Consider the following 23016-nt stretch of genomic DNA (forward strand, 5'->3'; position numbering starts at 1 on the left):
TGTGTGCGTGCGGGTGGTGGGGGGGTGCGCGTGCGTGCGAGTGCGTCTGCGTGTGTGGAGGGAGGGGTGAAACCATTCATCGATCGCCTCCGCCGCTGAAATGTTAATGCTAATCGTATAACCGCTCTCTCCGGCGGTGCCTCGCACTCCAGTGGCAGCTCCAATTAATCTTGGGTGAGGGCTGCGGCGCGTGACCCCCAGAGCCGCGAGCCGGGGCCCTGCTAGCCGCTGCTTATGTAATTACACCGCCCAGTGTGTAATCACCTGGCCTAATCCCTCGGGGCTAGCAATTAGCCTTGCGACGCGCAGTTCCACTAGGCTTCGCCAAGGCGCCCGCAAAACTCCCATCCACCCCCGCCATGGCTCCCGCACGCCAAACGCCCATCACCCCCTGCCCCCTCCCTCCCCCTCTCTCTGATATTCCCTCTCTTTCTTCCCTCTCCTTACACCGCCTACCCCTGCCTGGCGTTAGCCCGCAGATGAATAACGGTCAATTAAAGCTGCATGACTGGGGCTGCCAGGCGTCTGCGCCACCATAATTAGGCCTAATCACGGTGAGAGAGAGAGAGAGAGGGAGAGAGAGAGAGTCTGACACTCCCCTCCACTCCCTTCCTCCATCGCTCCCTCTCTTCCTCCTTTTATAGGCGGCAATTTTGAGGGAGGAGTGGCAGACATTAGTCGTTTTGTGCTTGCTTGGTTTTTGTGTGTGTGTGTGTGTGTGTGTGTCTTTTGCCCTATCTTTGCATTTAGTTGGCAAATGACTAACATGTTATAAAAGGGTGAGAAACATTCACCTAGCTTTAGCACGAGACTGAAAATGGTCAGAATCACAAATGCAAGGTGCGCTCATAATCAGGCAGAACTAGCGATATCACAGAATGCCCCCCTCTCTCTTTCTCTCTCCCCCGCCCCACCTCTCTCCCAATCTCTCTCTCTCCTCCTCTCTCTCTCTGCCTGCAGTGAGGCCATGGGCTCCTGGGGAATTCACTGGTGTGTGACGACCTGTCAGAGTGGCGACAGCGGTCCCGTCCCACAGCAGCCCAGGCTCTGTGTGTGTGTGTGTGTGTGTGTGTGTGTGTGTGTGTGTGTGTGTGACAGGGCTGCCCTTAATGATGGGAGCGTGGGGGGATTAGGAGCGCCGCGCGGCCGCCTTCGGCTCCTTCTCCGCAGGAACACATTTACACAGGAAGCTCATTAAAATGGATGAGGCTCCCTCCGCGCTCGTTCTCTCTCTCTCTCTCCCGCCCTCTATCTCGCTTGCTCTCTCCGTCCCTCCCTTCCTCCCCTTATCTCACACTCTCTCGATCTCCTCACTCCCTATTTTGCTTCATCTCTCTCTCTCTCTCCGTCATTTCGTCCTCTCACCATCTCCCCTCTTCATCCCCGTTTTAAGCTCCATGTTTTCCAGTTCCTCTCTCTCTCTCTTTACTTTTCTCCATCCCTCCCCTATTTGCCTTGCAGATGCTTGGTGAGCTTAGTGCCATTTAAGGCCAGACAAATGGAGCGCCAGGCTCTAAGCCCATCGAGCGGCCCTAATGATTTGTTTTTAACAATGGGCCCTAATGGGCCCCAGATAATCAATGATGAGGGGTCGATGGAAAGGTGAGCCATGGAGAGAGTTAGAGAGGGGAAGAGCTTCTGTCTCTAACTCACTTCCTCCGTCTCGCCTTTTCATTCTGTTTTTTGCTTTTGCTCCCCAATTATCTTGATTTTAATTTTCTCTTCACTTTGCACTCATTCCACTCTCATGTCTCTTCTTAATTTTCTCCCAATCTCTCTTTTCTGCAGGTTGTGTGTATTTTATGGGGAGCGGGTACAGTCTAGCACTTAGACACGTGTGCACTACATGGCCGAAAATATGTGGACATTACATCCACACGACATTGTTGTTCTCTACACAAACCCATGTTGCTTTAAGCCACAGCCACAAGAGCATTACTGGGGTTGGGCAATACGGCCTTTGATAAAGTCTGTGATTCAGTTCATCCCAAAGGTGCTTCTATCCAGGTCGCTTATGTTCTCTCAGGCCAAACTGGGAAATCTGTCTCTTCATGGACTGTGCACGAGGGCATTACTTGTTAAAACACAAGGGGGCCTTCCCTCAACTGTTGCCACAAAGTTGGAAGCACACTGTTGTCAAAAAAAATATTTTATGCAGTAGCACTAAGACTTCCCTTAATAGGCAGTAAGGGACCCGGCCCAGAACATAAAAACAACCCTAGACCAAAACTACACTAAAGTGTGTATCTATGTACTTTTGAACCTACAGTGAATGTAGATGCAGGTGCAACATTATACAGATTTTGCAACACTCTTTGTCTGTTTCCCTTTTCTTTCTTCTTGCATTTTCATGTGCACATTAGTACAAGTGATTGAAAGGGCACTTCAACATTTTTTCCCCATTAACCCTCTTTTTTCCCCACTCCAAAAAACATATTGAAAGTGAAAGGGTTAAAGAGGAGACAGGGGGAGGTAGAGGGGGACGGGGTGAGGTAGCGATGGATGGATGGATGGAGGGAGGGTGAGGCCTAGTTAACTCTCCCTGGTCCTGTGTGGCTAATTACTCTGTGTGCTGTTGGAGAACAGCCGCGGCTCACTGACTACATTCACACTGCACCACTGGCCACACACGCACACACACGCACAAATTAGCAGACATATTCACACAAACAAACCCAAATTCAATCCGCATAGATGAGCACGCATGCAGACGGCCAGCTTGAAAAATGGAACAAACAAACACAAACGAACAATCAGCCCCCCCCTCGCCTCAATACACACACATACACAATATATACACCCCCACAGCCTACCAGAGCTGCACCACACAGCGACCAGCCGCTCTGCTTCCTGCTTACATCCCCACCCCTACCCCTCACCACCCCCCTCTCGCACTCACACCCTCCCCCCCTGTTGCCGCACCGCCGGCCCATTATCGATCCCCCGCCTCTCCCCGCGCCACATAAATAATCGACAAGCAATTACCCGCCCACTCCCGCTGCCCCCGGCTTTGTTTGGGAGGCGCAGGGGCCAGCGCTGGGGGGAGAGGAGGGAGGAAGAGCCAGGGATGCAGGCGTGCAGCTCCACCGTGGTAGCCAAGAGGTTATTGGATCCTTAGTTTAGCCATGTATGTGGAGATGCACATACATTCACACACACACACACACAAACATGCACTGCAGCACACTGAAAAAGCCAAAAATTAGATCAGATCTTGTGCTAGGAAATGGGAGGGAGAACGGAAAGAGAAGTGCAGTGGTGTAGTGATGCAGACTGGCAGCTGATTAACTCCTTCAACTCTTTCCCCCACTTACAGGCGTTCTCTCCACATTTTTTCACTGTGATTTCTATATTTATGTGTGGTCACATCAATTGTGGCCTCTTATGCAGTATGTGTGTGTGTGCAGATGTGGGTGTTGGGCTTTATTAATGATGAATAATACTGGTATTGCAAGCAGAGCATGGTTGCAGTTTCAATAGCTAGCTATTGGCAAAGCTGACAGGGACCTAGGTATCAAGCAAGTGTGCATCTGTATCTGCTTCTTACCTGTCGGTGTAATGTGCGTCTCGGTGCTGCGGCAGACCCTGCTTGCGTCTCTGGCTGGATGAAGAAGAGCTGCCCGCCGAGGGCAGGTGAGCTTCTAAGGCCACTGGATTCCTCACCGCTGCAGCCAGCGCCTCCTGACGAGCACGCAGTATGTCTGAAGAGGGAGCGAAGGGGCAAATAGGGAGAGAAATGGGGAGAGTTGACAAGACAAAGATGATTTATTAAAAAGATGATTAATAGTTGAGGCAAAGAGGAAAGACAAGAAGGATTCAGAGGGGAAAAAGCAAAGGGGAGGCAAGAGGGAGGAGGGGATAAAAACAAATTTAGCATCCAGCTCCTCATGTCTATACTAAGAGATTAAAAGAATATCAGCATTGTGTGGAAAAGTTTAGACAGGAAAAAAAAAAAAAAAAACATACAAAAACTATACATTTCACCAGCTTATAGTTGTTAAGTGTGTTTAGCTGTAAGTGTAAACATGACTTGAAGAAGTGATGCATACTTTAAAAAGTTGTTTATTGTCCTGTAGTGATGGATGTGAGGGTTAAGTATGCAGACAGCTCATAAAAATACCAATAAGTCATTTTAAAAACCCACCCTCGGCTCATTCCACATTAATACTGAAAATGATTGTGATGCACTTTCTAATCCCCATGTCACACCCATACACGCATACAGACACATGAGCATGTAAACACACTCGCACTGAACAAAGATAAACGAAACAGACATTTTGGCAGAGGTGTATGAAATTAGCACACGGTGTTCAAATCCATCGGCCACGCTTTGGAACTGAGCTGACCACTTTCAAGTAAATGTGAGGAAATAAAGAGGTGGACGCGGAAAGGCTAAAAGGTTAGAAAAGATGCCATGAAAAATGATGTTGTGTGTGATAATGTTTTCAAAACAAATCCTGGCGTGTTTTTGTACAATCGAGAGAGCAAAAAGCAACTTCACACATCAGGTGCCGAGCATTTTTACCCCTCCCCACCTTTGCCACCATCATCACACCTTCTCCTTCAATCTCTGCCTGCCTGCCCTCTCCTCTCCACCTTCTTGCCCTCTACCACTCGCCTCATTCCATCTCTTTCTTCACTCTTCCCCTCTCTCCCAGCCACCCCTGTTCTCTCTCGCCCTCATAGGAGAAGAGGCCTCATCATTATCAGCCAGGCCAGGCCACACCAGGAGACATGGCTTCTAATGAGAGAAAAATCCATCCTGCTCTCTCTCTCTCCTCCCTCTCTCTCTCTCTCTCTCTCTCTCTGCCTCAATCTATCTATCCTCTCTCTGCTCTTCTCCGCCTCTTCCCCTCCCCTCTCCCCCCCTCCCCACTTTTTTAATTAGACAGATCCCTCGGGAGCTAGGGGCCATTTCCGCCGCCGGTGCGGGTGTGATGTGTGTCTGTGTGATTTAGGTGCCTGCGTGTGCGTGCCTGACTGTGTGTTTCTGTGTGTGTTGTGTGTGCTGAAGCAGTTGAGCAGGCGCCGGGGTGGGGTGGGGGTGGGGGGGTGAAGCGACAGATATTAATGCGGCCTAGCTCCGGTGTATCGATCTGTTTGCTGCGCCAGGCCGCAGGGGACTCGGCTGGCGGCAGACAAGGGTGTTTGTGTGTGTGTGTGTGTGTGTGTGTGTGTGTGTGTGTGTGTGTGTGTGTGTGTGTGTGTGTGTGTGTAAAGGGGAGATAAGGGAAGGATCAGAGGGAACTGGAGCCCAAGAGTACACACACGCACGCACGCACGCACGCACACACACACACACACAGACTGTTGTGCACTTGCATACATGGTGTAGGGGTGACAGGGTGGAAGAGTTGACCTCTAAGACTTAACTGTGGTCACTATCCCACCTCACCAATTATTTAGTATGACTCTCAGTTAAAGGGCCACTCCAGTGATTTAGTGTTGCAATTCTGTAAAGTTTGGAGACTTTGAAGAGACACGTTTTTTAAAAAGAATGGTCAATCAATTCAGTAGAGCTCGAGATATCCTGGTTATATTACAGCCGAAATAAGACACAAGGAAGAGATTCTAACTTTTGGCTTCAAACCTTAATTAGGGTTGAGCTCCACCAAAGACACGTCCCACAATGCCACACAACAGCGTCTTTGACTAGACCCTCCCTGCCTGGTAAACACCATGTCCTTCAAACTCCGTGCTCTCAGGTTGTGAGACAGTTACTTTGGGTTAAAAAATTTGCAGCTTCCAAGCTGAAATTACTTAACTGATTTCACTAGAGTAATTTTCTTCAACATAGCTCCTTTTAGACTCTGGGTTTTCCAGAGCCACAGAAGACTTTAAACAACTGTTTCCACAGGCTGAGTAGTCCTCCCTGTGATTGGTAAATTGACTTTGACCAGCACTATAATCAGGAATTTAAAAATACTGAGGTCATAAGTCCAAATTCCTCCAGCAGGACCCAGCCACTTAAGCCACAATGCAAATAAAAATAAATAAAATGAATAAATAAAATTTCACATTTTATGAATTCCATTTTAAAAATGGATATTCTGTTTAATGAATTCCTTCTTTACACTGGTAGGAGGTAATCCTGGTGGAGAACACTAAATAATGTTTATTTTATGTAGACGTTTGTCAAATCAGTCAAAGAAATTTAGTCAAAAACATACGAGGCTCCTTTTTAATCCAAAAATGAGTCAATTGTAGCTATGGCCCTGACTTCGATATGTTAAATAAGTGGAGTGCTTCTTTAAACCCACACAATACAAGCGGTAGAACACTGTAGGAACTCTACATTTATTTTGAACATTTCTCTGTCTAGTATTTCTTCCAGTTCTCTTTTTATTTCATTCTCTTTTTATCCAGTCCATGTTTGTAAAGCTTCACTTCGACATAGGTTCCATATTTTGCACCCCCCTCCCTCCTTCTCTAATTCTCTTTCATCATGTGAACTGAGAGGAGCAGGGTCACCTGGGGCTCTACCCCTGTGTGTGTGTGTGTGTGTGTGTGTGTGTGTGTGTGTGTGTGTGTGTGTATAGAGAGTAGGTACTCAGATACAGAATTTCGCACTCTAAAACTCTTCGTGTTGCAGCTGCTGGAACACAAGGGGAGAGTCCCTCTGACTGCAAATTAGAGTCCTAATTGAGGACACACAAACACACACAATGACACACATCTTTGCAAGAGTTATTTTGGGAGGTCCCAGTTTACCACTCGGACCCATCCCGCTTATCCCTCCTTTGTGCCATCTCATTTTTCTCCCTGCCATCATTCCTGGAGTTGGGCCTAAATCCCCTTGGTTAAGCCGGGTTTTCCTCGGCCTGAGAATGCAGAGGAGCGCTGCGCTGATACAGCTTGGCCGGCCTCGTGATGGATTTGGTGGACTGGCAGGTACACAAAAGCCGACATCCATCCGCTAAAGCGCACCATACACCAGAAAATTGAGTATCTTTTCAGGAAGAGGTATTCAACCGGCATCGTAGGCTTAGCCAGCAGTAAATTTGTGGCTTGTTTGTCACACTCAGTGTGTTTGACTGTTTGTACTTTGACCAATCCCATGTTGGAGTTTTCCAGCTCTTTGGGATGATAATAAATAGATGTTGGGTAGCTTCATGTTTCAAATCAGACTAAACTGCACGAGACAAAACAGAACGCCCCTTCCATCCCACCCCTCCCTTCACTTTCATCTGGATTTCTACCCCCACCGTTCTCTTTCTTTTCTCTCTCCTTTCATCATATGAAGAGGGGGGGAAAGCCCTCCTGGCCATTTCTACAACCCCGCCACCCCTCCACCTCAAATTTCAGCCCCTCCTCCCCCTTCCAACTCTTCTTTTGCCCATCAGGTCCAGAGAGAGCCTCTCAAACAACACCTTGCACCTACACATCCACACACACACATCCGCACACACATGCACACAGAGTTCCATCTCACCCCCGCCTCTTTCACGCACACACACTTTCATTTTCTGTGCCCTACACTTCAAACACATGAAAGGATGCTCTGCGGGGACCAAGGCTAAAGGGAGAGTTGGAGGTGGGGGTAAGGAAAGGAGGAGGAGAGGAGGGGGTATAAAAGCAGTGCTTGAGAGGGAGATGTATAGGAGAGATGGTGGTGGTGGTGGTGGGAGCCCAGTGGGGAGGGAGAAGGGGGTCACAGGGGCCCCATCGGAGACTAGGTCAATGTCAAGGGGCTCTCACTGAAGTTATTCTCATCAGCCTCTCAAGAGACAAAACAGCTGTCCCTGTGTCCCACCTCCTAGGCTGTTTGTGTCTGAGAGTGTCAGTTTCTTAACAAGCTCCAACTGTTAATTTGAGAGGGGATTTCAAGGTAGTGTTAAAATAAGTTTTCTACATAAACTTGTAAACTGTCAGTGGGTAGATGGAGGAAGTTGCCAGGTGTGGAAGAAAACGAATATTAGCAGCACCAAAGGCTTGGCTGTCAGGGAGCGTTGGCAAAGCCTGTTATGCCCATGGCTCATCATCCGCTTAGAGGATCTGACACGCACAAACAGTGGATGCAAACACACACGTCGCTTGATGGAAATCTTAACGTTAAGTTGTGTTTTAAATGGTAGTGGTATTTAATTTTGTGATTAAATAAACCGTTAATAAACCGTAAACTTGTATGTATGAGGTTTTTATTCTTGATTCTTTGCTCTGGGAGAAGTTATTTATTCACTCTTCCTTCGTCTCTGCTCCTCCCTCATTTCCTTTGACCATTTCTCTCCTCAGATTTTTTTTGACTCCTATTTTTGGTGTCTCTTTACCTCCGTCTCTTCTTCTTCTGCACATAGAAAGCTTTTAAGTGCAGCTTGGAAGAAGAATGCACAAGTGCAGAATAAAGGATAGTGTGGAAACTATCAAACGATTTGGAATGTGGAAGTGAAGAAACGGAGCGAGTATGTCTGTGTTGCGCCAGAGCGTCTGCCTCATACCAGCAAGGCTTCTGGGAAAGGAAGCCAACGATCAGACTGCACCCTGGGCCATAAAATCCCCACAATGCACTGCATCTTTCCTCTAACTCCTCTAAGACACGGGGAAAAGGCAATTAAAGCATTTATAGGCTTCGCCCCCTAGATTTGCAGCCAGCAATTAAAAATCATTACTAATCAAATAAAAATAAAAGTAGCTCAAACTACAATTCAGCCGGGGCATCGATTGGATTTATGCTACTGCGAAAGAGCTCATAAAAGACTGGTAGGACTTTATGTTACATTCTTTACAATAATGTGAGAAAAAGGTTAACATTTAATGGCAGGCAAAGTGAAATGAATGTAAAGCCAACTTATAAAACCCAAACAAGGCAACTTTTTCTCATTTTCTTTCTTCCCCATGAAACTACAATTCTCTCATGCTAAAACCAGTAAATTTTATGCGTCTGTAGAAATTGAGAAAATTTGGGACACACTAGTGGTTTCCAGAGTGTTGGGAGATTTAGAGCCCTGGCAGACAGCCAATGAGAGCTTCCGAATCAGTCGTGGCGTTGATGCATGCGAAGGCTTGTGGGTGTTGTTAACAATGGAGAGCCATGGTGGTCAGAAATCACCCTGAGTGACACTTTGACACTGGTGGGCAAGCACCGCAAATAGAAATGTCAGCCATCTCCATGGCTGGGGTTTTACAATGGCAGCAGTGTGGCACAACTTAACATGGTACCCTGAACACAGCGCGACACTCTGAGGTTACAAAGTAGCACGGCATCTCGGTGACTTGGTGACAGGTGATGGAAAAGGGTTTTTTTTTTTTTTTTTTTTTTTTTTTTTACAGAAGCTGGTGAAGTGCTTCCAAAGGAAACTCTTAGTTTGAAGTAAATCTCAAACTAACTCTCAAGTTACTTCAAAACAAAGAAAAAAAAACTAAAAGAAAAGTACCTCTAGATCTTTCATGAGTCAGTTCTTACTGGTAGAGTAGGAAACACTACAGAGAATTTAAAAACCAACTGTGCACTGAGGTATATATGATGTAACAAGATGAATCTGAGTGCACCGCACATATTTGAAAGCCAATATAATGACAGTAAAGGTGAAGATGACGATGATGGTGTCACACACACACACACAAACACACACACAAACACACACACAGGCTGTGGACTGACCGTGGCCGGGCAAACCCATGCTGCTTGCCAGCTGGTAGAGGCGTTGCTGCTGCTCCTCATAGGACCCCTGCTCGCTGAGCGCTGACATCATGCGCCTGTAGTGCTCCTCAGGGCTCATGAGGCCGTGGCTGCCGCCTGCCTCCACAACCGGACTCTGGGAGTTTTCTGAAAAGATGAGGGAGACATTCGACTGTCAATATCCAACTCATCAGAAGATAAACATGAACTTGAAACTCCAGGCTCTAAAACTCTGTTAGGCTATTAACTTGCTCTGAATTTAATGCTGTACACTAAACTCTCTTTTCAGCATATGATTATATGATTGTTTTGTGTATTCATCGTCGTCCACAGTCATCTCTGTGTCAGGCATGACTGTGTGGAATTTGCCTCAAGCACATACTCAAATTTACAATGCAGCTTCAAACCGCTTGTGTCTCCAAATGGCAGCCAGAGGTCACAGATTTTAAACATTTGTAGTTCAAATCACATTTCAGGGCATCACTAAACTGAACACAGAACACTGCTGTTTGGCCAAGGGACAAGAGAAGAACTAAATCTAATACTAGTGAGTCTGACTTTTTCTGAAAGGAGGGTTCATTCACTGCTGTTCAGGAACCAGTTTGCATTGTTTTACATGTTAATTCCTCTGAGCAGTGTCTAAACCAAACACCACAATTTCATTTGAGGAATATGAAGGGAAAGGAATGTTTTTCTGCCACATTTTGTGATTTTGGCTCGCAAGACAGGTGTATTTTAGGATAAAAATCACACCTTGCACAGCCCTAAAAAGATGACAAAATACAATAAGGACACATTGCCACTGTAAACATGGTAAACCCCGAACAAAGAATTGCCTCAAATTAATTTTATACATTGTTCCAACAGGCATATTTTTGATCAGTGCATTCTTTGACTTGTAGCCTTCCTCAAATATCCGCCAGAAGACATACTTGTACACAGATCATTAATTAAGAAGTCGGCAATGATGGACTAGAGGCCTCTACATGTGAAGCTATACACATACAGACATGCATTGTTAATGGACTGAGCCTGACCCTAGCATGAACTTGCCATTTCTCAGAAAGTGCAGCAGTATCCATGCTGACAGTGGCAAAGGGTGAAAGGTTATAAGTAGAGTTGTTTTGCAATGCTGTATTTTGACTTTATCAAATGTAGACAATAAAAAAAACCCAAAAGAACAAGAAAAACTCAGTTTCTACCACTGTGTGTGTGTGTGTGTGTGTGTATGAATGTGTGTGTAGTACTGCTGTGCGGTGTTTAAGGTGTTGTGAACACAATGTGGTGTATGATATCTATCTAGCTGTCAGTCCCCACACTTAATCTCTCTCTCTGACCTCCCTCCTCTCTCTCTCTGTCAATAGTAACATGATCTAAGGTAAGGGTGGTGGGGGATATGGGAGGTGGTTAGGGAGTTAGAAGAGGGAGAAAGAGGATGAGGAGGAGGAGGAGGGAGAAGCAGAGGAAAGCAGGGGTTATTTTTACCACCCTCCTTCTTATTGAAACCTGAGCCTGGCCCCGGGCAGGCGAGCAGGAGTGGCGCTGAGGAGCGGAGGTGGGGTGGAGGTGGTGGGGGAGGAAGCGAGCACGCAAGCATCTCTGTCTCCACCGCCAAGCTCCAGCTAATCCACCCAAGGTCCTTGAGTGTATGTGTGTGTGTCTGTGTGTGCGCGCAACTAGTCTGTGCCTGTCTTAAGTTTTTTTGCTCTCTAAACACAGCAGGGGGTGCCGACTTTGCAACTGAAAGAAAAACAGACATCATTTACACAGCGGCATCCAATCTCTCCGGCTCCATCCAAACTCTACCCTCTCAGTCTCTCTCTCAATCTATTTCTCCACCTGCATTAGTCATTAAGGGATACTGTCTGTCGCCAACCTCGGAGGCAAAAAGATGTAACACGCATTGATAACACCCATATAGGAACACACATACAGGTGCGGAGTCAAGGTTTGAGTGTGGGCATAGCTCAAGGTTAACACACAGGATCAGCAGTGTTTTGAATTGGCTTGAATACCCTTCACTGGACAGCAGGCTGCACACACTCTTACACACATAAAAACAAAGTCTCTGTCTCCCTTATGCAAATGTGCAGCAAAGAAAGACTATATATAAGGCGTATACAGGGATTGTTTGCTTTCAAAACCAGAAGCCTAACCACACAAACTCTGAAGCACAAAGTCAGAATAAAAACACACAAGCCCCATTTGCCTTAAAAGGAAGCCAAGCCAGAATACACAAACAGACATGCACACAGATAAACACACACACACACACACACTGTGACACAAAAACACATCCACAAAAATCCATGCATCTTTCAGGAGTTTGGTTGTGTCTAAGTAAGACTATAATGGCCAGGAATGAGTGCTTCCCTGCACGGTGAAAGAGGAGGAGGCAGCAGGCAGGGCATCTCTCAGTCAAAGGTCAACCAGAGGGCAAAGGTCAACGCAGGGTTCATGCTGAGCTCGACACAACTCAATCTGACCTCCAAATGCACTTATGCAAATACACCCCACAAACCATCATGGAGTCACATTATAGTAATATCTTAAATAATCAGAGTTATTTGTGTCACGTGTGTTTGTGTGTGTGTGTGTGTGCTGCTGATGTTGTTTGGCTTACACGTTGTCTTGGAGTGTGTATGTGTGTACATGTTGTTCGTGTGTCTGCAGAGATGAGGCTGGATGTGCGGTGAGCTGCCCTTGGCTTTGCCTCCTGTATAATGCATCAGTCAGGAAGTCTACCTCAGGAGCCCAGAGGGACAGGCCCGGTGGCCGTGCCGGCTCCACGTCAGGGGCCCGGTTTCACACCACATGAGGGAGATATGAATAATAGAGGATGGCGACTGGATTCCAACGCTACAGAGGGGCATCGTCTTGCCAAGGTGTGCCTTGTCAAGGTCTGTCATATAGAGCTAATTAAAAGTTAACAGTGAAGTGTGTATGCTAGGAATCTGCTGCAAGACTGATAATATTATACCTGAATGGCATACTATGTAACATATTACTTTATTTAGATATCATATTACTGTATTTACTGTATTTGGAGGAAAGCAGACATGCCAGCCACCCATGCTCTGTTTTCCTGTTAAAGGGCGAGATCACTCAAATCACCATTTTCATCTGAGGGAGAAAATAGCTCCAAAGGGAGGTCTGTAGAACGACCTTACTTACTGTTCATGGAAAGAGAAGTAGCTGTAAAGTTTTCAAATGTCATTTTCTCAATATTTTGAGCACCACAATTTCTTCTTCTGCGGTGCTAAAAAACATCCATCTTATTGGGGTAGCAGCAGAATCTCAGAGACAAAACTCGGCACTTAAAACTAAACCTGTCTTCATGTTTCCATACCACTAGTGGTCAGAGAGCAAATACTGTGTTCTGGTAATATGGGTGTTTTGATCTACTGGCTAAGTGTTTGTGTGTGTGTGTGTGTTTGTACACGTGTGTGTGTGTGTGTGTGTGTGTGTGTGTGTGTGTGTGTGTCTGCAACTGAGACTGTATAAGACAAGGGAGAGGGTTAACAGAGGAAGTGTGTCAACGAGTGCGTGAGAAAGATATTCCCATCGTCACACTAACCCTAACACACTGACCACCAGCAGCTAAATCAATACTACCTCATTTCTCCCTCTTCTTCACTCTGCAGCTTCCACCATTTCTCTTCCACTTTAACACTCAGTCATACTGTCTTCTGTCCTACAGTTTTCACACATTTCCTCTCTGAGAATACATGTCCAAGCACATCTGTAACGTCACAGCGCACGAGTACACCACACGGTCTTACCTTTGGGGGATACGCTACGTGACTTCTTGCTGTCAGAGGGACACTCGCTGCTGCTGTTGGGAGAGAAGCTTCTCCTCTTGCCTAGAAGGGCATCTGTAAACACACACGCACACACAAAGAGAGACAGAGCAGTCAGCAAAAAGACCAAAGTAAAGGCTTGATATTGCAGCTCTGCTCTGCGTCTACCTGTATACATGGTGGCTGCTTTGGAAATGCAGAGTTAGAAGAGGGAGGGTGAAAAGGAGCCAAAGAGGGGGGAAAAAAAGTGATAGTTGGAGAGAGAGAGAAACAGAGCGAGTGAAGCAAACCATGGGCGTCTGGAGATGTGCTTGTTTGGGGGCCTCCACTGCTGTGGATGACAGATCTGCCCGACTCATTCACGTGTGTGTTGGTCTACTTGAGGGAGGGAGGAGGGCTGTGTCTCTCTGTGTCTCCTCCAGTGTCTCTTTCCAACAGTCTGTCCTCAAGTGTTATCACTGTTCTTCCTCTCTCTCTTTTTCCAGATGTTGGCACAAAAGCCTCAGACTGAACTTAAGTTCACGAGTCTCTCAGCCTATATTATGTCTATAATATGTGTTTATTTCTAGTCTTTGTACCTTCACATCAGTCACCCCCCCCCCCCCTCCCTCGCGCCACCCACCTTGTTGCTGTCATCCCACTCATAAACACACTTCTGAGCTACTCTTCTGCTTCCTTCTCTCTCTCCTCTCCTCTAGGTGCACTTGAAACCTCCTCCCATCAGGAGCTCTCTCTCTCTCTCTCCGTTTACGCCCTCCCTACCTCCTCCTCCATCCCCTTTTCCTCCCTGTTCTCCCCCACCTCCTCCTCCCCTGCCACCAAAGAGGAGCATCTAGTGTACAATTACAGCACCCCCTACTGTCGCTTCCTCCTCCTCCTCTCCTCCCCTCTCATCCTGCTCTTCCTTCCCGCCCCATCGCCTCACGTCCACCCCCCTCAAACACACCTCAAATCAATACGGGCCTAATCAGAGAGGGAGGGGATCCAGAGCACATCGCACGCAGCGCCAGCAGGAAGGAAAAAGCCGTTTGTCATTGCCCTCTCTCTCTCCCTCTCTATCTGTCTGTCTCTTTCTTTCTCTTTCTTTCTTTCTCTATTTCTATCTCATGCACCTCTGCTTTTTCTCTAACTCTGTTTCTTCTTCCACACAGACAGCCAAGCCACAGCAGCAACTGCTTCCCCTCTTTCTCTTTTTTCTCACTCTCTCTCTCTCTCACTTCCCTGTGCATATTTTTAGGGATGGGGGGGTGTTTTATTTTCCTCCCTCAAGGAGAATGGTTCCTCTCTGTGTGTCTCTCTTTTTCAACAAAGCAATTTTTCATCATTTGCACAGCATGTGTAAATAGCACGGAGAAACAATGAACAGCAATACCCAAGCAAACAACATTTGACGATTTCTGTCATGTGTCTTCTCCTGATATTGTTGTCATCGTAGCAAAAGGAGGACAGTCATCAACAGAGGAGTGAAGCTGGAGTGAGGTCTGACCTTTAACCCTTAACCTATCACCCAAACTTATGTTCTTTCTTCTCTATAACAAGACACAGACAGGGAGGGGAAAGAGACAGAAAGAGATTTAGACAGGACTCAGAGGATTTTGTTGGGCTGCTGAAGGAGCCCCGGTGTTGATGAGAGGGTGAGCGAGCAAATGAGAAAGGGAGAGAGAGGGAGAGGGAGGAGGTTCACTAATGATCCAGTGTTTGATGTTGCCTCTCAGGTCCTGAGGAAATCCACTCCCTATACCACCCTAAAGAGACAGTGGGGGCAGGGGGGAGCGCTAATGGACACACATACACACACACACGCTCACACTGAATGTCTTTCACAATTTCTTCTTTTTCTGTCGTCTCCTTTATGATCTCTTATTCTGTTTTTCTTCTCATTTTCAAATCACATTCAGTACGTTTCTTTCACTGGTCAAAAGAAAAAACAGCAAACAAAAAAAAAAAAAAACACAAAAGCTTTCCATCTATCCTATTAGTGGAATATTAATAAAGAGAGAGAGAGAGAGAGAGAGAGAGAGAGAGAACCCCCATCAGTTAAACCCCTTCCTCTACCAAAGACACACACACATACACACATGCTTACACCCACACCCAGAGCCTCTCATGATCAAACACACACACACTTGAGTCGTCTCTTGAGCCAAGCTCACTCAAGACACTCTGTCTCCTGAGCAAGTGCCCGAGGGCCAGAGATTTGAGGGCGGAAAGCTTTTAAAGCCAATTAAATGGGGCTTCTTAGAGCACCGGCGCTCCCTTTTAATGCCGAACCCTGAGCTCTGCTAGCGTCTATGCTAACCCTTTTACTCCCACTAACACCGCTTACAGTTTGCTACCCTGGGCCTTTCCATATCTCCTGCTTGTTAATATTGCTGAGGAATTAGTGGTTATGGAGTCAGGAGTTTTATTTTAGCTTCAAGGCTGTGATTTTAACTGTCAAAATGCAGTAATTAAGCTGCAGTAGCATTAGCTGCTATGATATACCCTCTGTTTTAGCCGTCCATGGTAAACAGACAGTCTAGGCTAACTTTTTTCTTTTTCTTTAAGCAGTTGGCCTAAACACACTATATTCCTGGCTCTGCCTCAGTTCCTCCTTGCTAGTTAACCTCCTTCTTATCCGCTGTTCCTCCCACTGAGAGAAAAGAGGGATGAGAACGGAGGGACAGATAGAGATAGAGGAAACAGCAGGACCTAAACCTCTTCTCTTTCATGTGACACCACCAGGGTGAACCATCAGGCAGGGGAGCATTCCTCTTTCTCTCTTACTTTCTGATTTCCTCTCCCTCCCTCAAACTTTAGTCCTCCTCCTCTTCTCTCTCCATCCCATGGAGCGTGGTGACAGCTCAGACAGCCAGACTCCTTAATTCCTCTCTTACTCCGTTAATCTGTCATCTTTATCAGGCTGGGGAGGGGGGGGGGGCGCTATGCGAAGAAGGGGGGGAGTGACAGGCAGGGACGTGGGGTGAGCCGCGAGCCGCAGCCCCCCGATCAATCTCCACATTACAGCTGACAGAATGGTGCTAATAACTTATTGATCACCCCTCCGTGCGCCGGGGCCTCCGCCGGCCCTGAAAGCCCTGCCATTGATTGGCTTACGGGCCGATGCAGCTGGGAGAGGGATGGAAGGACGGGGGGTGGGTGATGGAGATGGGGAGAGAGGCGCTTCTGCTCACGCTGAGGGGAGGATGTACCACTGCCAACGTGCAAATGTACACACACAATAACACTGCTCCATACAATACCCGTCTGTTTTTCATGTTCTATGTGTTTTCAACAGGAAGTGAGAAATTAAGAGAGGCGGAGAGAGAAGGAGAATATGAAGAAGAGAATGGGTAGTCAACTGAAAATAAAAAAATATGGCTGACCTTAAAGTGAAAAACTTTATATAAATGTCCTTTTTGCAATGCGATATAGTTATGTAACACAATAAAAAGGTGGTGATACACAAGAAGGGACGTTTCCGTCAGTAGGAACAGTGCTTTGTTTAGAATAAGTCCCGGGCTGTGACATGATGATAGTTACTTACCAGAAGTTGTAAATCACTAATAATTACATGTGTTCATTATAAAGGGATTCATTTATTCTCTGATAAAAGGTAATACAACAAATTTTGCTTTTGAGTTTTTCTAAAAGTCCATCAAAATGGAAACAATGATGGACATAAACCTTCTCCTGCATTATCAAACAGGTGTTTCCTGAACATAACTTGAACGATGAAATCTTTCTTTTAAGGAATTTCAAAATAATAAAGCTATATCCTCTTCTCTAATCACCTGGTGTCATCTGTCATTCTTAAATGTAAAACTTTATTTGTCACATCTTTATGTGTCCCTCATCCCAGCCTTCATCTGTCTTCTTCCGCTTACAGTGGCTGTTGCTAGGCAACTGTTCCTGCCAGAATATCAAAGTCCTTATAGGCAAGTCTCGCCACTCAACAGCCATCTTGGCAATGCCCCCGGGCAGTTATTTCGGGCAAACATACGAGGCTCCTATCTGAATGAATGGGGAGAGAGCCATAATTGCACTTTTAATCACAGGGACTTAAAAAAATGCACGTACAGAATCACCCGATAAAACTGCCTCAAAAGTTTGGTGACTTTGCCTCTAAAATAAGGTTTAAAATGTTCCCAATTTAATGGCAAATGAGAGATCGAGTTCCGAGGATAAAACAGACTAATATAAGAGACGTTCATTCCCCACAGGTTGTAGGTCTACTATTAATGTGTAAGGTTTCGGTGCAACAACACGGTTGGCTTGACATGTTTTACCGTTCCGCTGTTATAAAGCAGACGATTGGTGCACTGGGGAGAGGGGCGGGATGTGTCATGCAACTGCCGTCTTTAGCATTACAGACTTTTCTATTCAGGATTCTTCAAGTGGTTTGTCGCCTCCCGTGTAACACCTCTGCTAAAATACATATACAAAACGATGCTCATGTCACAGGATATCAAAGGCTATTAATGTTTCAAAAGCATCATCAAATAATTCTGTTGAAATTCTATGTATCCATAGTATAACATGTATACTGTAACACATTTTCACCAGTTCACTAAATCAGCACTGAAAATGTAACAGTTCAGTGTTTGTTACTTTAATGAGAGAGAAATCTGATTCTGCTGAAGCGTTACTTAGTAATGTATCACTCTGAACACTAGGAATAAACAGAAAAAGTAGTTTAACCAGAAAAAAAAAACATCAAAAGACCAGCAAAACCCTTCTCGATTATGACCTTTGTGGAATAAAAAACAAACAAACAAACCAAACCAAAACCAAACAAACAAAAAACAACCAATGACTGTTTAACACTGAAGAGGCACAGATGTGAGAAACACAAAAAAACAGAACTTGGATTGAGATTTCTGTTTCGACCTATAACGCAGGAAAAAAATGTATCTTTAAGTTAAAGCTTTATTTTCTATTTACTCAATTATTTATTGTTTGCCATCTATGAATTTGGTTTCTTGACAGAAGCATTATATAAATATACTGTATGTCTTTATGCATTATAACCCTGAGAGGCCATTTTGTTATTGCAGTACAATTACATCCCTATTAAGCAGTGGGATGTTTTAAAATATTTACAATCCACATTTCCCTTTATACTTATGGATGACAGAGTTAATATCATCAGAAATCCTTGAGTGTTTACTTTTGTTTAGAATTGCCTTTCTATGCTAATCATGTAATATCTGTCTGGTAATACTTTAAAAGCCATCCTCACTCACAGTCAGACTGAAAAAAAAAAGGTCTTGCACAAACACGCAAGGCTGCAGATTCACACGCAAGCAAACATCTAAAACCAGGCATTTAAAACGACACACGGAAAGGTGCACGCGCGCGCGTGCACGCACACGCACACACGCACACACACACACACACACACACACACACAAATGTGCTAAAGCCCCAAACCACTGCTACAACCCTCAACCACACACACACCGACAGGCTGTAACTGCCTCTGGGAGTCTGAGAGCAGGGAGCAGAGGAGAGAGAGAGTGGCGGTCCAAAAACACCTTATCTGCCTGTTTGAGTCTCCGGTCTGACCGCAGAGCCACGGTTTACAGTCTCCACAGGCAGCCAGACTCTCAGCGTCGGCGCCCCTGCTCTCCCCCTCCCTCCCTCCTTCCCTCTTCCCTCCCCTCCACCTCTCACAGAGTCTCTGAATAGCCAGCGGCTGGAGAGTGAGAGAGCGAATGAGGGAGGAAGGGAGGGATGGAATGGAGAGGAGAAGGAGGGAGGCAGCCCTCCTGTCTATCCCTCAGATTTAATTAACGGCCCACTCCGGTGCAGAGACGACCCGGCAAGCCTGCTTCCCTTTCCTCCTGACCCACACACACACGAACATACGGAGCCGTCCGCCGCCATAGCTGCCGCCTGCCCTCCCCCGATACCACCACCGCACTCATTCATCTCTCTTTCCTCTGTCTCCCTCTCTCCAAATGTTTCTTCCATCACTGTGTCTGTCTCTCTCTGTTGCAGATTTTGTTTCTCTTTTCTTTGTGTGCTCTTTAATTTCTCTCCTGTCTCTCAGATTCTCTCCCTCCACAGTTCATTGGTAGAACCTTAAACACTTTTAGAGGCTAAGTCAAATATGAGGGTTGACTGGCAGAACAGAGGAGGACAATATCATAGACAGCTAGCTGCGTTTACCATCTCATTCATCTCCAAGTCAAATAATCCAATGCTCTAAAACTTCATACACATTACACCCACCTATGTATTTGGATGCAAATATGAACCTGTGCTGACTTGGCGTGGGCACGCATCTGTATAACTATGTGCTACTTGTGTGTAATTGTGTGTTTGTGAATGTGTGTGCGTCTAATTTCACTGGCAGACAAAATGAGAGCCAGTGGCTGATCGGATTGGACTTGTTTACAGACACGGAGCGAGCCGCTTAGGCAGCCTGTTAAATCTCCCTTTAATGCTCAAACGGACAGATTTTAGGGTCCTAGACCCCCTCTGGCGTAGGCCACACTGTGCTCACTCCCTCCTCCATCGCCACCCCCCCCCCCCCCCCCCCCCCCACCCCCCCCAATCCACCTCTATTCCCTCTTGTCTTTCTCCATTAAGACAACTACTCAGGGCTCTGATTTCTCCATTAAGTTTAGCAGCTGATTAGGCCGGTATTTGGGTGGAAATCCGTCCCAAACCGGGGTCTAAGACACTGGCTGGGGTGGCTGTTGAGCAGTCTAATACCCTTCACCTTCCACCCACCCTGCCTGATATCACAGGCACCGTATGGACAATTAATCTGGCAGACAGAGGAGATGAGCACACAGAGAGAGGGTATGGAGGTGTTGGGTCTGGGCTGATTATGCCTCTTGCTGTGCCTCTGGCTAATGGGATAAGAGGGGACAGGGTCGAACCCCGGGCAACACTGGAGCAAAGGTTTGGTCTTCACTGATAAAAAGGCAACTCATTCTTTAATTAGGGGTAAATGTAAATGTTTAAAAGTGTGGATTAAGATTTGATGATGGATGTTGTCAATACAGTTGACTCATTGTCACAATTAGTGTTTTAGATATACATTTTTCTTGGTGGCAAAAGTCAGCATCATTAATAATGTATGATAATGTGAAAGGTTTGTTTGGGTTGCTGGGAAACTAGTGTAGAACTGTTGCCATCCATCATACCTTGTACACACATACACACACGTGTGAATAGGTAAACAGTTACAACTAACCCCATGTGGCAGAAGCATCCAGTACAGTAGGTTGATCGCTGAATAGTGATATCAACAGAGGCTGATTTACAACCATATGTCTTTGATGGCTGCACAATGTCCTCATACAAGCTACTTGACAAATAGATGGGATTAAATGCTGTCTATGTTCTGTCTGTAAGCTGTAACAAAAGCTCTTAGCTTAGCATACGCACACCACGGTTCCTCTGCTCACATAAAAATGGATTAATGGCAAACAAAGCTATTTATTCAGAGGTAATTTAAAACAGGGGGTTTAACAAAAATCCTGGAGTGCGGCAGGGAATGTGGGAAGAACATTAAGTAATCAACTTGAGAGCGACCTTCAGGAATGAGTAATAAGCTTATGTTAAATTCCTCCAATCACACAAATTAGAGTAAATTAAATGGGTAATGAAACGTTTACATATGTTACAAGAGATGAATAGGAAGATATATCATCAGTCTTGGTGAAAAGGGAGAGAGAGAGAGAAAGAACACATCCTACACTTCCTGTATTACATACACATACTGACAATCCTTTAAACACACACACACACACACACACATACACACACAAACACACCATCACTGGGGGTCCTACCTGTGTGTCCAGTACTGGTGTTGTGATCAGAGGCTGACTCGCCCTCGGGCATGCCGTGCTGTCTGGTGTGGTGCAGATTGGAGATGATTGTAGAGAGGTCACTGTCACGACTAACACACACACACACACACACACACACACACACACAAACAGAGAGAGAGAGAGACAGGAAAGAGATGATAAACGCATTTAAAAGCACCCCGAACAAACTTAATTCCACAATGCCATCGAAACCAGCATGTGATAAAGCAGCAGTGCATACATTCACACTATTTCACACACTACTTACCACAGAAATCCTCCATCCAGACAGACCTGTCCTCTCTGATATGCATACCTCCACATAGACTCACCAGCTACAAGTGTCTGTCCTGTAAAGTGGCTCTTAGCGCTGAGGTGTGTAATACACTCTGACAGACTACCGCATCCAGCACTTTTGGACCTCATCCCTACTCATCTTCCACACTAAGATGTATTAACGAACATATTCACAACTCATAAGTAGTTTAGCAGCTTAAAACCTGATTATGGCTCTTTTTAAACTGCGGCCGCCAACAGCTGTTTTAGAGAAATATGGCAATTGAATAATGTGAAAAGACATGTGAGGAATATTAAAGATCAAATAAAATATCAATCAAGACTTGAACTGGTCTTACTTCTTAGGAATGTAATATTAATAAGACAATACACTGAATCTGTGTTATTGAAAACAATGGTCTTCTTTTCTGTTGTCATGCCTACACTTCAACACGAGGTCCTTCACAACACAACCGTTCACAAGAGTCTCTCAAACACCCTGTCCTGCCCTTCAGCACCCAAAGGAGGAGCAGGAGGAGGGTTTACAGATTATGCCTAGATCTGGTTGGAGCCACTCTGCCCTTCCAAATGCTCCACCAGCCGCCTTTCTAACCACCCCGCACCACTGCACCCACACAACTGTGTCATGGAGGTATTTCATTTGCAATCTGATTACCATCCTGATCGCATTAAATGGCATAATGATGGGAAATAGGCGCTTAGCGTTTGAGGGGAGTACAGCAGCCGTGCAGTACAAGTGTAGTCACAGCGTAATGGTAAACAGCTTGTGTGGTAGGAGAGGTAGAGGACTGAATATTTTTTTAGTTTACAGTCTACATATCATTTACTGTTAAATGACTGTGACATACATGGAACATGGAAGAGCACTCCAAAGCCCAAGAGAACAGGAAACTGTCACTTTGTCCACAAAATAAGCCTAAATACATGCAGCATTGAGACATGTCAGTCTGATGGTAGCACCTTCCTCTAGTGTCAGCAGAAATCTGCTTTATAGGCTTAACTGGCAACTTTATTGAAAGCAGAATCATCTATGAAGGGGGTCTGGTATGACACGGCAAGCACAGTTTATGGGACAAAAGCGGTGAATGGTTCTTAGCTGCCACCACTATGACGAGGCCACACTGTTTGCGGCTGCTGGATTTGGGTTTTTACAGTCCCATGATTACAGGCTCCTGCTGTAATGTCAGGCTGTCGGTCGCCAAGCTGTTTTCCACACGCTAACAGAAAAAATGAAGGGGAGCGGAGAAGGCCTAATGCTGGCCATGCTGGCTTCACCAGTCACCTTTTCAGTCACGGAGAACCAATGACTCAGAAAATGGTCTCAGACAAAACAGTCCTCACTGGTTGCTAAGCAAGGAGACGCTTGATTGGACTGCGACTGCAAATTCTTTAGACTAATGATAGACTTCTTTTTTAGAGTGTATCTTGCTAAAATTAGTAGCTATCTGTGTCTGAGAGCCCAATGGTTTCCTTCAAAAAGAAAATGAGA

The 23016-nt window shown here is 45.8% G+C and overlaps 1 protein-coding gene across 4 annotated transcripts in view; it reads right to left on the minus strand.

Moving 5' to 3' along the window:
* samd11 (sterile alpha motif domain containing 11) overlaps nucleotides 1–23016 on the minus strand; it is a 48667-nt gene that overhangs the window by 5859 nt on the left and 19792 nt on the right. For all 4 annotated transcript variants that reach the window (XM_022741521.1, XM_022741522.1, XM_022741523.1 and 1 more), the window contains exons 4-7: nucleotides 21210–21319; nucleotides 13402–13494; nucleotides 9602–9766; nucleotides 3548–3701 (exon numbers count right to left, since the gene is read on the minus strand). In XM_022741521.1, coding sequence (XP_022597242.1) covers nucleotides 3548–3701; nucleotides 9602–9766; nucleotides 13402–13494; nucleotides 21210–21319 — 522 coding nt within the window. The remainder of the gene's footprint in view (nucleotides 1–3547; nucleotides 3702–9601; nucleotides 9767–13401; nucleotides 13495–21209; nucleotides 21320–23016) is intronic.

The sequence above is a fragment of the Seriola dumerili genome, unplaced genomic scaffold, assembly GCF_002260705.1.
Source record: "Seriola dumerili isolate Sdu_G_001 unplaced genomic scaffold, Sdu_1.0 BDQW01000056.1, whole genome shotgun sequence".
NCBI classification, from domain to species: Eukaryota; Metazoa; Chordata; class Actinopteri; order Carangiformes; family Carangidae; genus Seriola; species Seriola dumerili.